The sequence below is a fragment of the Taudactylus pleione genome, unplaced genomic scaffold (assembly GCF_031769625.1).
Source record: "Taudactylus pleione unplaced genomic scaffold, aTauple2 ptg000788l, whole genome shotgun sequence".
NCBI classification, from domain to species: Eukaryota; Metazoa; Chordata; class Amphibia; order Anura; family Myobatrachidae; genus Taudactylus; species Taudactylus pleione.
In genome coordinates this window covers 6989948-7003572 of record NW_028285190.1, presented here as the reverse complement: position 1 = coordinate 7003572, position 13625 = coordinate 6989948, and the positions used below count along the sequence as shown (strand labels likewise).

General features: G+C 45.2%; 1 protein-coding gene across 1 annotated transcript in view; it reads left to right on the top strand.

The window, feature by feature from the left end:
• Positions 1–13625, top strand: part of LOC148475039 (ferroportin-like) — a 92991-nt gene that overhangs the window by 22944 nt on the left and 56422 nt on the right. Inside the window, exons 5-8 of the mRNA XM_088457806.1 lie at positions 373–488; positions 3618–3744; positions 5794–6048; positions 6634–7347. Of these exons, the coding sequence (XP_088313932.1) occupies positions 373–488; positions 3618–3744; positions 5794–6048; positions 6634–7347 (1212 nt within the window). The remainder of the gene's footprint in view (positions 1–372; positions 489–3617; positions 3745–5793; positions 6049–6633; positions 7348–13625) is intronic.

The following is a 13625-nucleotide window of genomic DNA, read 5'->3' as shown; positions in this document are numbered from 1 at the left end:
CTTAAGGGGTGCAGTCAGCCACTACAACTGTTTAGCTAACCATTAGGCAAATGTTGGTGTCGTTTCTTTGGAAGTGCATCAAGTACCCATGTTTAGCCATGGTCCTGCTCCACCAGGTAACCGATCTGTCTGGGGGCACCACCCCCTCCTCTAGGTGTCAGGTTCCAGACTATGCACTCATTATACATTGTTACTCTATTAGATGATCGGTTATCTGGTGGAGCAGGACCATGGATAAACAGTGGGGCCCACCGGGGAATTCCCCTGTATGTCTGTGGGTCAGTCCAACCCTGTGCGCATTCCATCAATAATAAATAATAACCACTGTTTTTTCCTACTGCATGTCTTTAATATGGAGTGTTCTTTCTGCAGTTGCTCATGCATCACTATTCATTCAAAATACATCTGTCACTGCTTGCTGTATAGTCCTGATGCTGGTGTTCTCCTATAAGAGTGAAATAGAACAGATATGGCACGGATGGCTCACCGTAAGTCTCCACATTGTGTGATTCTTTAGGGTTAATTTATGACTTAAGAACCTTTTGGCTCTCTAGTTGTCATTAAAATAAAGTTTGAATATTAGTAAAAAAAAATAAAAAATCTGAGAAAAGTTTTTGGTATTTAACAGAGTTTTACATTTCTCTAAATTTGAACCTACATTTACTGACTCCACATTCTAAACTGAAGAATTATCGTGGCAGCAATACCATCTCTCTTTGCTGACTATGGGGTCTATTTACTAAGCAGTGTTAGGAGACAGAGTGAAAAGTGATAAGAAAGTGATAAGGTGCTAGCCAATCAGCTCCCAACTTTCATTTTTCAAACACAGCCTGTGAGATGACAGTTGGGAGCTGATTGGCTGGCACCTTATCACTTTCTTATCACTCTTCACTCAGGGCCTGATTCTGACCCGCTCGCGAGCGCTGAGCGCTCACAAGCGGCTTGATGGTGCCCAAGTGCGCATGCGCACGACGGAGGCGGCTCCGTCGTGCGCATGCGCGAGATCTGAATAATGATGACCAAGCCGTCGTTAAGGGTCTCGCACCAAAGGGGGCGTGCTGTCGATGGTGATTGACAGCACGCCCCCTTTGGTGGGCGTGCCGGGGGCATGGCTGCCCAGACGGAGGCGTTCCCATGGGAACGCCTACCGTCTGGGTCCGGCCCCACTGACATCACTAGTGATGTCAGTGGGAGTGCTTTTGGCTCTGATAGAGCCAAAAGCACTCCTGGGCTTGCGGAAGCGAGACCTTACCGTAGGGTCTCGTCGCAAGCCAGATGGTCGCGATGGTCTTGACCATCGCGACCATCATTTTGGCCGCTCGCTATAGCCGTGGGTGGTCACCCACAGCTATGCGAGCGGCCAGGAGGCCGCTCCAAAAAGGAGCAGGGACGACCCTGATTCAGAGCGAGCGCTCTGTCAGAGCGTCCGGCTCTGAATCAGGGCCTCTGTCTCCTAACACTGCTTAGTAAATAGACCCCTATTAGTATTGAGCTCTGCTTAAGAATGCTATCATATGATTTGTGATACACAGCACTATGGTTGATAAAATATTGATTAACAAGCTAGTTTATACAGATGGAGCTCTGTTCTCTTTAGTCATGTGGTATGATCTGCTTTTGGTCTTCTTGGCCTTATTGCCCTGAATTAGACAGAATTAGCCCTGCACACTCTTCTATGAGAGTGTATGGCGGATGTTTCTTTGCCAAACTGACCATTCCGAAGCCTGGCATTGGTAGCTAACGCGATCTCCAGATGGCATCAGCCATTGTAGCTTATGGTCTACACTCCGCCAAAGGTACCGGAGAGGGATTCGTAAGATCCCTCCCCAACACTCTCCACTCGCTCATGTGTGGTCCCCACTGGTGCATTCGTGGTCATTGTGCCCAGCTCCCGAAGAAAAAGGTGAAGTGATCACATTAGCGATTACTTCACTTCTAGCACACCGCAGGGACAGGCCCCGATCAGAGTCCCTGTCCCTTCGTTTGCATGTTAATACTTCCAGGCAATATTTTAATCCTTATTCCCATGATAAGTGATGATAAGAAAATTTTCAGGTCTAGCACCCGATAATTAATAAATATGTCCCTTAAGGTGCCCATATACAGGGTGACATAACCACTGGACCCAAATATCGTGAGTTTGGATCTTCATCAGGTTTGGCCTTATCAGGTATTTACAAGAAGGGTATGGTGTAGTTGTGAACCTCACTTGAGTCTCCTTTATGGATCAGCGATGCTCTTGTCAATCAAGGTCTCCTCATACCTTCCTATTGTTTGCTATGAAAGAATGACAAGGCTACATGCCAACAAATTAACTTTTTATTGGTGTGACCAGATATCCAGTGGGGCATCATAAAAAAGAGCAGAAAAAGAGCTACCTGGATATCTGGTTGCACTAATAAAAATCTCACGTGAGCTGTCTTTTGAAAAATTACATTTGTTGGCATGTAGCCTGTCATTAATTCATATTAGCTTTGGCTATATATGCATACAGTATACAACTCTTGCCAAATGTCAAAGAAGTGACTGTTTAGTGCTCTGGCCTAATAGGTAGATCCACAGGGCATACTTACCTACTTCCATGATCTTCTCTTTCTGTAAAATCAGGGGAGAGGAAGGTCCAGGTGGGAAGGTTGGAGAACATGGTACTATGAATTGTTTCATTGTGAACAAGCCCCCCCCCCCCCCACACTACAAAGTTATGGCAGTGCATCTCGGGGGCAGGGGCATGATGATTTGTTCCATAATGAATTGTATAATGTCACTCACCAGAGAAGTGGCGGAAATGTGGGAATGTTGCCACTCTAGCAGGAGCCCTGAGAACTCCCCCAAACTCGGTAATCTCCCAGAAACCCAGGAGAGCAAACAACGGTCAGTAGAAGATGACTGCATACACGGTCAGATGCAGTTATTATACTATTACTTTTACCATTCATCCTGACTAATGCTAGATGTTGATTTGGATTGGTGGTTCCCATATATGCTGCAATCTGCATCCAATTAGGACAGAAATGTTCTAATTGTGAGGCATAGTGGCAGCATGTGTAGTCTGGTCACAGTAATTTTCTAGATGCCTCCAAGAAAGGACTCCGATAGGCAGGGCCGTAGCTAGGGTAGTGCGGCCGGTGCCATCGCACAGGGCACCACAGGTCAGGGGGCGCTGTTTGGGCCTGTAAAATTTCTGTTTATTATCATTCTTGCTTGTAGCTTCTTCTTATTCCATCCCCAGCATCTCCTGGCCTCTCTTATCTCTTCCCTGGCCCTTCCCCATGAAGCCATGGCCCTTTTTTGGGTGCATTATGTCCCTTTGAAAAATGAGGAGGGCGCCAATGCTCTTACTAGCACAGGGCACCAAAAAATCTAGTTACGGCTCTGCCGATAGGTGGTGATGATCTCTAAAGTCAGAAATTACATGGGTTCAATTATTATATGTATAATGCTGTATAAACGATAGCATGAATAACAATGAATGTGTGTGGGTTGGGCTTATATGGGGCAAACCCCTTGTTGTGTCATCTCCTGTCAGCAGTCTAAAATGTTTAATTAGAAATAAAATATTTGCAATTAATGTAATATTACAATTTAACACAAACTATATTTGTTCTTGCAATCCACAGGTATTCTGTTACGGGGTGGTTATTATTTTAGCCGACCTGGCAAACCTTGCGAGTACAGCACTGACCATAACTATTCAGAAAGACTGGATCGTAGTTATTACAGGGGACAACAGAAGCCAGCTAGCGGGTGAGAGATGCATTGATACATATAATTATGTTATTTTGTATTGTAGGAATTATAATGTGATGTGCGGTACATTACCCAGCTAATGTTATAGGGTTGTACTCCCCGGCTGATCACATCACTTAGCACAATCAGCTGGAGATACTGATGCAGCAGCCATTGCTGGCCTGCGCTACTGGAGAGGAATGGGCCCGCACCAATGCTGCACACAGGCCATCTCTTCTCTTAAACCGCCTCTGGGTCACGTGATCATGTTATTAGATGTGAGGTGATCACTTGACGTTTACATCGATAAATGTGATGCTGTCTTCAGTTTCTGATGGCCAACAGCTATAAATAATGTGAATAAGCTGGGGGTAATCCAACATCTTTAAAAATAGGAAATCACGGACCAATATAGGCATAAGACTCAATATGTTCTTGTTGACGTGCCTTAGAATCCTCTTTTTCTGGTAGGCAATCAAACCAAAATATTGTTTTGTATGTGATATGCAATTATTTGTTTTTATTATGTAATTTAAATTTTATCTTCATAAATTAATTTTATGATACAGTGTTGTGCTGCATATTTTTAATTTCTTCTTTATTTATGGATACAGTATATAACCTATGAAGACAAAGACCCATTTAAAACATTCCATATTAACCATTTGCAAGTAAGAGTATTCAATCGGGAGGTAATCAGCATCCCGGAGACGGGATGCCGATGGTCAAAATACTGTCACCGGAATCCTGACAGCAGCCGGGATCACGGCTCCAGAATGCAGACTGCCGGCATCCCGAAGGTAAGTATCAGGGGTTAGTGGGAGGGTTAGGCACTAGGGGGAGGGTTAGGTACTAAGGAGGGAGACTTAGGATTAGGGTGCGGGGAGGGGGAAATTAGGTTCAGACACTAGGGGGGATGTTAGGTTTAGGGACTGAGGAGGGAGGGTTAGGGGTAAGCGTTATGGTTAGTGTTAGGATACTTACCTAATAGTGTCAGGATTCCACTGTCGGTATTCTGATCACCGGCACCCCAACCGCCACGATCCCATACCCAATTCTATTCAATACATACTTGCCTACCCTACGAAAATCGGGTGCTGCTACCAGCAGCTCGGAAAGGCATACAAATATCCTGCAGTACCTCTTGTCCACCCCAGCATGGGTCACTTCCCTGAGTAAAGTGGGCTGGCCAGACATCCGATGACGTGATCCATGCTGAAATGCGCCATTGTAGCCATGCGCCCGCTTTACAATGCCATTAATATCGGCATTGTATGGCGGCCCGTGGCCATGATGAATCGAGCATGACCCAAGCACCGTCCACCTATGCCATGCCACGCCCCTCACTCCCCTACCGAGGGGACAGCCAGAATGTCAGCAAATACGATTCAATCCACAAAGGAGAGTGTGGGATCTTTCAGCGACTAATCCTTGGAAAGATGTGTCACATTCATTTACATAGTTACACAAGGATAATATTTGTAGAACGTTAAATGGTATTGTACCATTATGAGTTTTTTCTTTTTTAATTTTAACTAATTTGGTATAAAATTGCACAGAGCTGAAGGAGTAAACATATGCGAATTGCATAAGATGCTAGAGTATTAGCAGATGTCTCCAAATGCAGGAAACCCCTCTGCCTTTTATAAATAATGTTCCATGGCCCCTTTTGATGATGTTTCGGATTGACCACTCCCCTTTTTCAGATCCTACAATTTGGCTACGCCCCTTTTCTCTGCAAAACCCTCCCAGGGTCACAGGCATCAGTATCTGCAGTAAGAAGCAACATTAACACTGAAAGAGGTGTTATTCTATTAACATCCCCTAGTCTAGAGGGTGTTCCATATAAATCCTTAATACTTGTATTAAATATATGGCATTTGACATAAATTCTGCATATGCAACCATCATAGTTCTGTAGCCACCTGTCTTGAAATGTACAACTTTGATGTACTGTTATTAACGGAAAACAATATTCAGGCTATAGTATGTTATATTAGCTAACTCTTCATTTTTTTTATATATATATATATATATATATAATATTATGTGTCTGTTGATACCTAGGGATGAATGCAACTGTGAGAAGAATGGACCAAGTAATTAATATCTTTGCCCCATTATCGGTGGGCCAAGTCATGACTTGGGCTTCTAATGTGGTTGGCTGCGGTTTCATTCTTGGTTGGAACCTGATTTCGCTGCTTGTGGAATTTATCTTCCTTTCCAAAGTTTATCAAATGGTACCTCAGCTGGCTGTAAAACCACAGCAATCAATAGGAGAACATTACATAGAAAGACAACTGGAACTTCTAAATGTGCAAGGTATATATGTACATATAGATTGTTTGCGCACAGAATCATATTGATATATTGTGATGTGATCATTTGCATCACAATTGGAAACAATGAAGTACTACGCTCATGATTTGTATAAACAATGGTCAAAGTATTAATTTAAATCTATGGCGTGTTTGGCCGGACAGTCCTGATTTTAGGGCTTTGTTCTGCCATCACAATCGGGATTGCATTGCCCTGATCGGCCGGGCGGTTGGCACATATGCCCCATCCATCACCACCACTCTACATAGCAGAGCAGCAGTGAAATTGTTTTCAGAGGGGGTTACGTGGCAGCACTAGGCATTCCTCCTCCATCTCACAGGAGCGCCTCGTCTGAGATGTGGCCACGTCTCCTGTCCACATCCCCTCTGTTCAAATGTTTTGAAGTATGAGTTGCTGAACCAATCAAACTGCTGCTCCTGAGCACATAGGGCCTGCTTTGGTGTTGCACACAATTCTGTAATTTGCGCACGTGTTGGGGTCAAATTAAAGGGCAATTCAGTTGATGCTTCTGTCTCTTGTGGATTCTGTGTTAAAGATTAATGTAATAAATTGCCTTTTTGCTTCTAGGTGATCTGCCTATCTGCTCAGTCATAGGTGACTTCATTAGCACACCAGCCATACCCAGTGTATCAAGTGACGATAAGCCTCCGACTACAGAATCTCCAGAAGAACCTCCTTCATCTCTTCCTCTCTGTTTCCAGAAAGTGCGGCGAATGCTTAGTACATGTTGCGATGGCTGGAGATCCTACTACAGACAATCTGTCTTCTTAGCAGGTTTGGGATTAGCGTTCTTGTACACCACAGTCCTAGGCTTTGACTGTATTACTACAGGTTACGCCTACACTCAGGGGATCAGTGGCTCTCTGCTTAGCATACTCATGGCCGTCTCGGCCATCTCAGGATTAATGGGCACCTTTCTGTTCACCAAGCTACGGAGACATTTCGGCTTAGTGGTTACAGGAATTATATCCAGCTGCCTCCATGTTGGCTGTTTAATGCTTTGCGTATTTTCAGTCTTTACTCCGGGAAGCCCCTTTGACTTGGGCATTTTCTCTGTCCTCATCGGTATGAATTCTTCTTTAAATGCTGAAAAGCTGCATCAGAATCAGCTTCATATTTATCCATCTCAAAGGAATATCAACCAGCCTATCCTCCCAGACCGCTCTTCAATCCACTGGACTAACAATACTGTGCTGTTTGAGAGTGTCCGTGCTAGTGATCACCCAGACTCCTATATCTCAATTATACTGCTGTTTTCAGGAGTAATATTAGCGAGAGTGGGTAAGTACTCATTAACTACCATTTACATTGATTGCTATCCTTCAATGAAGTGGCAGCATATAATGCAACAGTATGCACTAGTAGAAAGTGGTATCACAGATATTTACAGTGTAGTAACATACTGAACCTGATATATAACGCCCTACTCAAATGAGTTTAAAATTTAAAAAGATGGATGCGGATACTTTCTATGTAGAGATGAGTGGCACAAATTGAGTTGTGCTGCCGAAGAGGCCATTTTCACAGAAGTGGACAGTTCTTGTCAGTCCGTCTTCAGGTTCTGGGACGATTCACTCTACTGTGTGGTGTGTTTGCTACATTCTGCTAGAGAATCCTAAATGTAAGCTTTTGCCTAAATGCTGAATACGGTCAATCTGCAGAACAGTTTTGAAAATTTTGCTCATTTCAATTTATAAAACGTGAGCGTTATCGTTAGTATGTAAATATTATATACATAGATTTGAATAACTTTGTTAGGGATTATGGGGTCTGTTTATCATGCCTAAATAATTATTACAGAGCCAGATGAAGGGGATGCATGGGGCACGTGCACCCCGGGAGCCCCTCTCTCAGGAGGCCTCCGGATCAGGTATTTCAGTTTCTACTAGTAAGGGCACAGCACTTGGCTCTGGGGCCACCCATTATGAAGACATTAGCTGTGCTCAGGGACAGGCTGGGCCGGGGTGCATGTGTCCTCTGGGTCGGACCCCTTTTGGACATTATTGTGCGTAATTTAAATAAAAATGATTATTAAGTCAGCTCCTGTACCACTGCAGGAGTCAGAAACGCCTCCAGGTTACTAGGGGATACACACACAACATGCTCACTGACAGACCAGACTACTGCTTTCTCTCCTGTTCTGTCATCAGGATCCGTGTTGGACTGTGGCATGGAAGGCCCACCAGGGGAATGGAGTGGTAGGGATCCATACTAAATGGCTGTGGTCACCCACCAGATGGGGTGTGGGCAGCCACAACAGATGCTTGGCTAATTATTAGCGAATGCATCGTCTTGGCCCCTTTATAAATATATATATTGTAAATGCTGATAGTGCATGCATTATAATGTACCAGATTTGATAACAGCATAGTACTGTGGTGAATAGCCCTCAGAATGAAGTTTGATGTAACAAATGTATAATTATTAAGCATATGATGGTGATCCTGTCTATATATACCACGTTGATGCAGTGTACATGTTATAGGGGACCCCAGTACTGACCAGCAAGTGTCTAATATAAAATGGAGAACTGCATTAGGTCTAGTAAAGGCAAATACATGACTTAATTGTAGGTTAGTGAATGAATGCAGAGTCACAATGCCATCTCAGTCACTGGTAGGAATGATGTTCATTCGTTTCTTTATAAGCGAACCAAGCACCCATCTTCATCAGTGGTTCTGCTCCACCACTGACCCTCTAATAGAGTAACAATACATCATTTGAGTGCACAGTCTGGAACCTGGCTGCTAGAGGAGGGGGATGGTCTTCAGGCAGTGAGGCCCACTGGGAATTTCCCCTGTACCCCTGTGGGCCAGTCCAACTCTGATCAGAATGCAGAATATAACAATTTGCAGGTACTTTTTGGGGGGGAGGGTATGAATATAACATTCTAGAGGTACTTTGGGTTGGGTTACAGAATATAACATGCGGCAGGTACTTTAGGAGTGGCAGGATATAAAGTGAGGCAGGTACTTTGGTGGGACAGAATATTACGTGCGGTATGTACTATGGGTGGTGCAGAATATAACATGCGGCAAAGTACTTTGGGAGAGTGAGAATAAAACCTGCGGCAGGTACTTTGGGAGAGTGAGAATAAAACCCTGCGGCAGGTACTTTGAGGGAGGGGGAGCTGAAGAATATAACATGCAGCATGTACTTTGCTTCTCTTCTCAGCTCCTCCCACTATGGCAGAGTGACAGAAGACCCCCCGGGACCCAGCGAAGTAAACACACGTTGGGGAAAGTGACATTAATTTTATAATGCTGGGACATTTTGTCACACTTGTACTGTTCTAAAACATATATATATTTTATATATATATATATATATATATATATATATATATATATATATATTAGGGGTGTGCATCGGCCACTTTTCGTGTTTTGTGTTTTGGTTTTGGATCTGGATCTTTCTTCGTGTTTTGGATCTGGATTGGTTTTGCCAAAACCACCCTTCCGTGTTTTGGGTTCTGGGTTTTGTGTTTTGGATCTGTATTTTTTTGAAAAAAAGCATAAAAACAGCTAAAATCACAGAATTTGTAGGTTTTTCTGCTCCTATGCTATTATTAACCTCAATAACCTTAATTTCCACTCATTTCCAGTCTATTCTGAACACCTCACACCTCACAATAGTGTTTTTATGTCCAAAAGGTTGCACCGAGGTAGCTGGATGACTATGCTAAGCGACACGAGTGGGCGGCACAAGCACGTGACCCATCTAGGCGTGATACTGCAGTGGCAGACAGGATGGCAGTTTGAAAAACTAGGCCCCAAACTGTACATAATGCAAAGAAAAAAAAGAGGTGCAAGATGGAATTGTCCTTGGGCCCTCCCACCCACCCTTATGTTGTATAAACAGGACATGCACACTTTAACAAACCAATCATTTCAGCGCCAGGGTCTGCCACACAACTGTGGCTGAAATGATTGGTTCGTTTGGGCCCCCACAAAACAAGCTGGCAATTAATGTGTCCCTGCACAAACTGGCTCTACGGAGGCAAGATGTCATCCTCATCCTCCTCATCCACCGATTCCTCACCCTCTTCAGTGTGTACATCCTCATCCTCACAAAGTATTAACTCGTCCCCACTTGAATCCACCACCACAGGTCCCTCTGTACGTTCTGGAGGCTGGTCTCCCTGTAAGAGCTGATAATTCATTTTGATGAACATCATCTTCTCCACATTCTGTGGAAGCAAACTCCTACGCCTTTCGCTGACAAGGTTCCCGGCTGCACTAAACACTCTTTCGGAGTACACACTGGAGGGGGGGCAACTCAGGTAAAATAGAGCCAGTTTGTACAGGGGCCTCCAAATTGCCTCTTTTTCCTGCCAGTACAGGTATGGACTGTCTGACATGCCTACTTGGATGCTGTCACCGATGTAATCCTCCACCATTCTGTCAATGGTGACAGTATCATATGCAGTGACAGTAGACATGTCAGAAATTGTTGCCAGGTCCTTCAGTCCGGACCAGATGTCCAAACTTGGTCCTGCCTGCCCTGCATCACCACCAGCGGGTTGCTTAGGATACCTAAGCTTTTTCCTGGCAGCCCCAGTTGCGGGAGAAAATGAAGAAGGAGCTGTTGACGTGTCACGTTCCGCTTCACCTGACAGTGTGTTCACCAGCAGATCTTTGCACCTCTGCAGGCTTGTGTCAGCCGGAAAGAGAGACACCACATAGGCTTTAAACCTAGGATCGAGCACGGTGGCCAAAATGTAGTGGTCTGATTTCAACAGATTGACCACCCTGGAATCCTGGCAAAGCGAATGAAGGGCTTCATCCACAAGTCCCACATGCCGAGCGGAATCGCTCCGTCTTAGCTCCTCCTTCACTTTCTCCAGCTGCTTCTGCAAAAGCCTGATGAGGGGAATGACCTGACTCAAGCTGGCAGTGTCTGAACTGACTTCACGTGTGGCAAGTTCGAAGGGCTGGAGAACCTTGCACAACACGGAAATCATTCTCCACTGCGCTTGAGTCAGGTGCATACCCCCTCCTTTGCCTATGTCATAGGTGGATGTATAGGCTTGAATGGCCTTTTGCTGCTCCTCCATCCTCTGAAGCATATAGAGGGTTGAGTTCCACCGCGTCACAACCTCTTGCTTCAGGTGATGGCGGGGCAGGTTCAAGAGTGTTTGCTGGCGCTCCAGTCTTCGGCACGCAGTCGCTGAATGGTGAAAGTGGCCTGAAATTTTTCGGGCCACCCAAAGCGTCTCCTGCACGCCCCTGTCGCTTTTCAGAAAATTCTGCACCACCAAGTTTATTGTGTGAGCAAAACATGGGACGTGCTGGAATTTGCCCAGATGTAATGCCCGCACAATATTGGTGGCGTTGTCAGATATCACAAATCCCCAGAAGAGTCTAAGTGGGGTAAGCCACTGGGCGATGATTTCCCTCAGTTTCTCTAAGAGGTTGTCGGCGGTGTGCCTCTTACTGATACCGGTGATACACAGCGTAGCCTGCCTTGGAACGAGCTGGCATTTCTGAGATGCTGCGACTGGTGACGCTGCTGCTGTTGCTGCGTAAGGTGATACATCTACCCAGTGGGCTGTAACAGTCATATAGTCCTTAGTCTGCCCTGTTCCACTTGTCCACATGTCCGTGGTTAAGTGGACATTGGGTACAACGGCATTTTTCAGGACACTGAGGACACTTTTTCTGACGTTTCCGTACAGTCTCGGTATCACCTGCCTAGTGAAGTGGAATCTAGACGGGATTTGGAACCGGGGACACACTACCTCCAGCAATTGTCTAAATCCCACTGCACTAATGGCGGATACAGGACGCACGTCTAACACCAACATAGCAGTCAAGGCCTCAGTTATACGTTTTGCTTCAGGATGACTTCTGTCGTACTTCATCCTCCTCGCTAAGGACTGTTGGAGGGTCAATTGTTTAGTAAAAGAAGTGGTGCTCCTACTTCCTCTCTGGGATGATGAACGACAACCAGCAGCAGCAACAGCAGCAGCGGCAGCAGGAGGCGTAGCAATGCAGGATCCTCCGGAGGAATCCGGGATAGGAGAGTCAGTCATGCCAGTGACATGGCCTGCAGGTCTACTTCCGATCCTGACTAAGGAGGAAATTGACGAGGAGGGAGTTGACGGTGTGGTTTGCAGGCACTTGGATAAAACAGGACAAAGGGATTTTGGTGTCCCTGGACTGCTTACGGTCTTAGCCAAAGTTTCTGAACTTGACAGTAACTTTTTATGAACGCGCTGCAGGTGCCGTATAAGGGAGGATGTTCCTAGGTGGTTAACGTCCCTACCCCTACTTATTTCACCTTTACATATGGTACATATGGCAAGACAGTTGTTGTCCGGATTTGGATAGAAATATTGCCAGACCAAAGAGGTGGAATGTTTGGTCTTCTGCCCAGGCATGACCGTGATGGGCTTTTTCATCCCACGGACAACAACTGTCTCCCCCGAAGCCTGATTTAAACAAACCACATCACCATCAGAATCCTCCTTGCCAACTTCCTCCTCAGCGCCAGCTACACCAGTATCCTCATTCTGTTGTACTTCAACAGTGACATCTTCAATTTGCATATCAGCAAGTGGACTGTGGGTGCTCCTTTCAGCACTTGCAGGGGGCGTGCAAATGGTGGAAAGAGCCACCTCTTCCCGTCCAGTGCTGGGAAGGTCAGGCATCGCAACCACCACCACACTTGGACTCTCCTTGGGGATTTGTGATATCTTCTTAGAACGCACAGTTCTTCGCTGTGCTTTTGCCAGCTTAACTCTTTTGATTTTTTTAGTGGTAGGAGGGCTTCCATCGTCATGTGAAGCTGAACCACTAGTCATGAACATAGGGAAAGACCTTAGCCATTCCTTGCCACTCCGTGTCGTAAATGGCATATTGGCAAGTTTACATTTCTCTTCAGATGATTTAAATGTTTTTTTCAAGGTCATTTTCCTGAACGTTGCCATTTGGGATTGTATGTGCCCTCTACTATGACATTGGGCATCGGCCTTGGCAGACGACGTTGATGGCATGTTATCGTCTATGTCATGACTAGTGGCAGCAGCTTCAGCACTAGGAGGAATGTTGTTCTTGCTCTTTCTCTATTTTATTTTTATCGGAGAAAGTTTGGTCCTCCATTTATGTTATATCGATTTGATATATATGTGCGGCTAAGGCGCACACAAACACAGAAAATATTTTTTTATTTTTGCTGGAGAGTAGTGCACTTTGTGGGTTACACCACCCTTTAAGAAATGAGCCAGCCGGCTCTTTACTTATGGGACACAGGCGCATGCTTGGCGCTGCTCCTTTGTTGATGCACGTGTGGCTACTGCGCACACAATTCACAAACACAGAAAATATTTTTTTATTTGGTTTGGAGTGTACTTTGGGGGTTACAGCACCCTTTACCGGTCAAGCCAGCCGGCACTTTACTTATGACACAGGCGCACGCTTGGCACTACTTTGTTGATGCACGTGCGGCTACTGCGCACACAATTCACAAACACAGAAAATATTTTTTTATTTGGTTTGGAGTGTACTTTGGGGGTTACAGCACCCTTTAACGGTCAAGCCAGCCGGCCCTTTACTTAT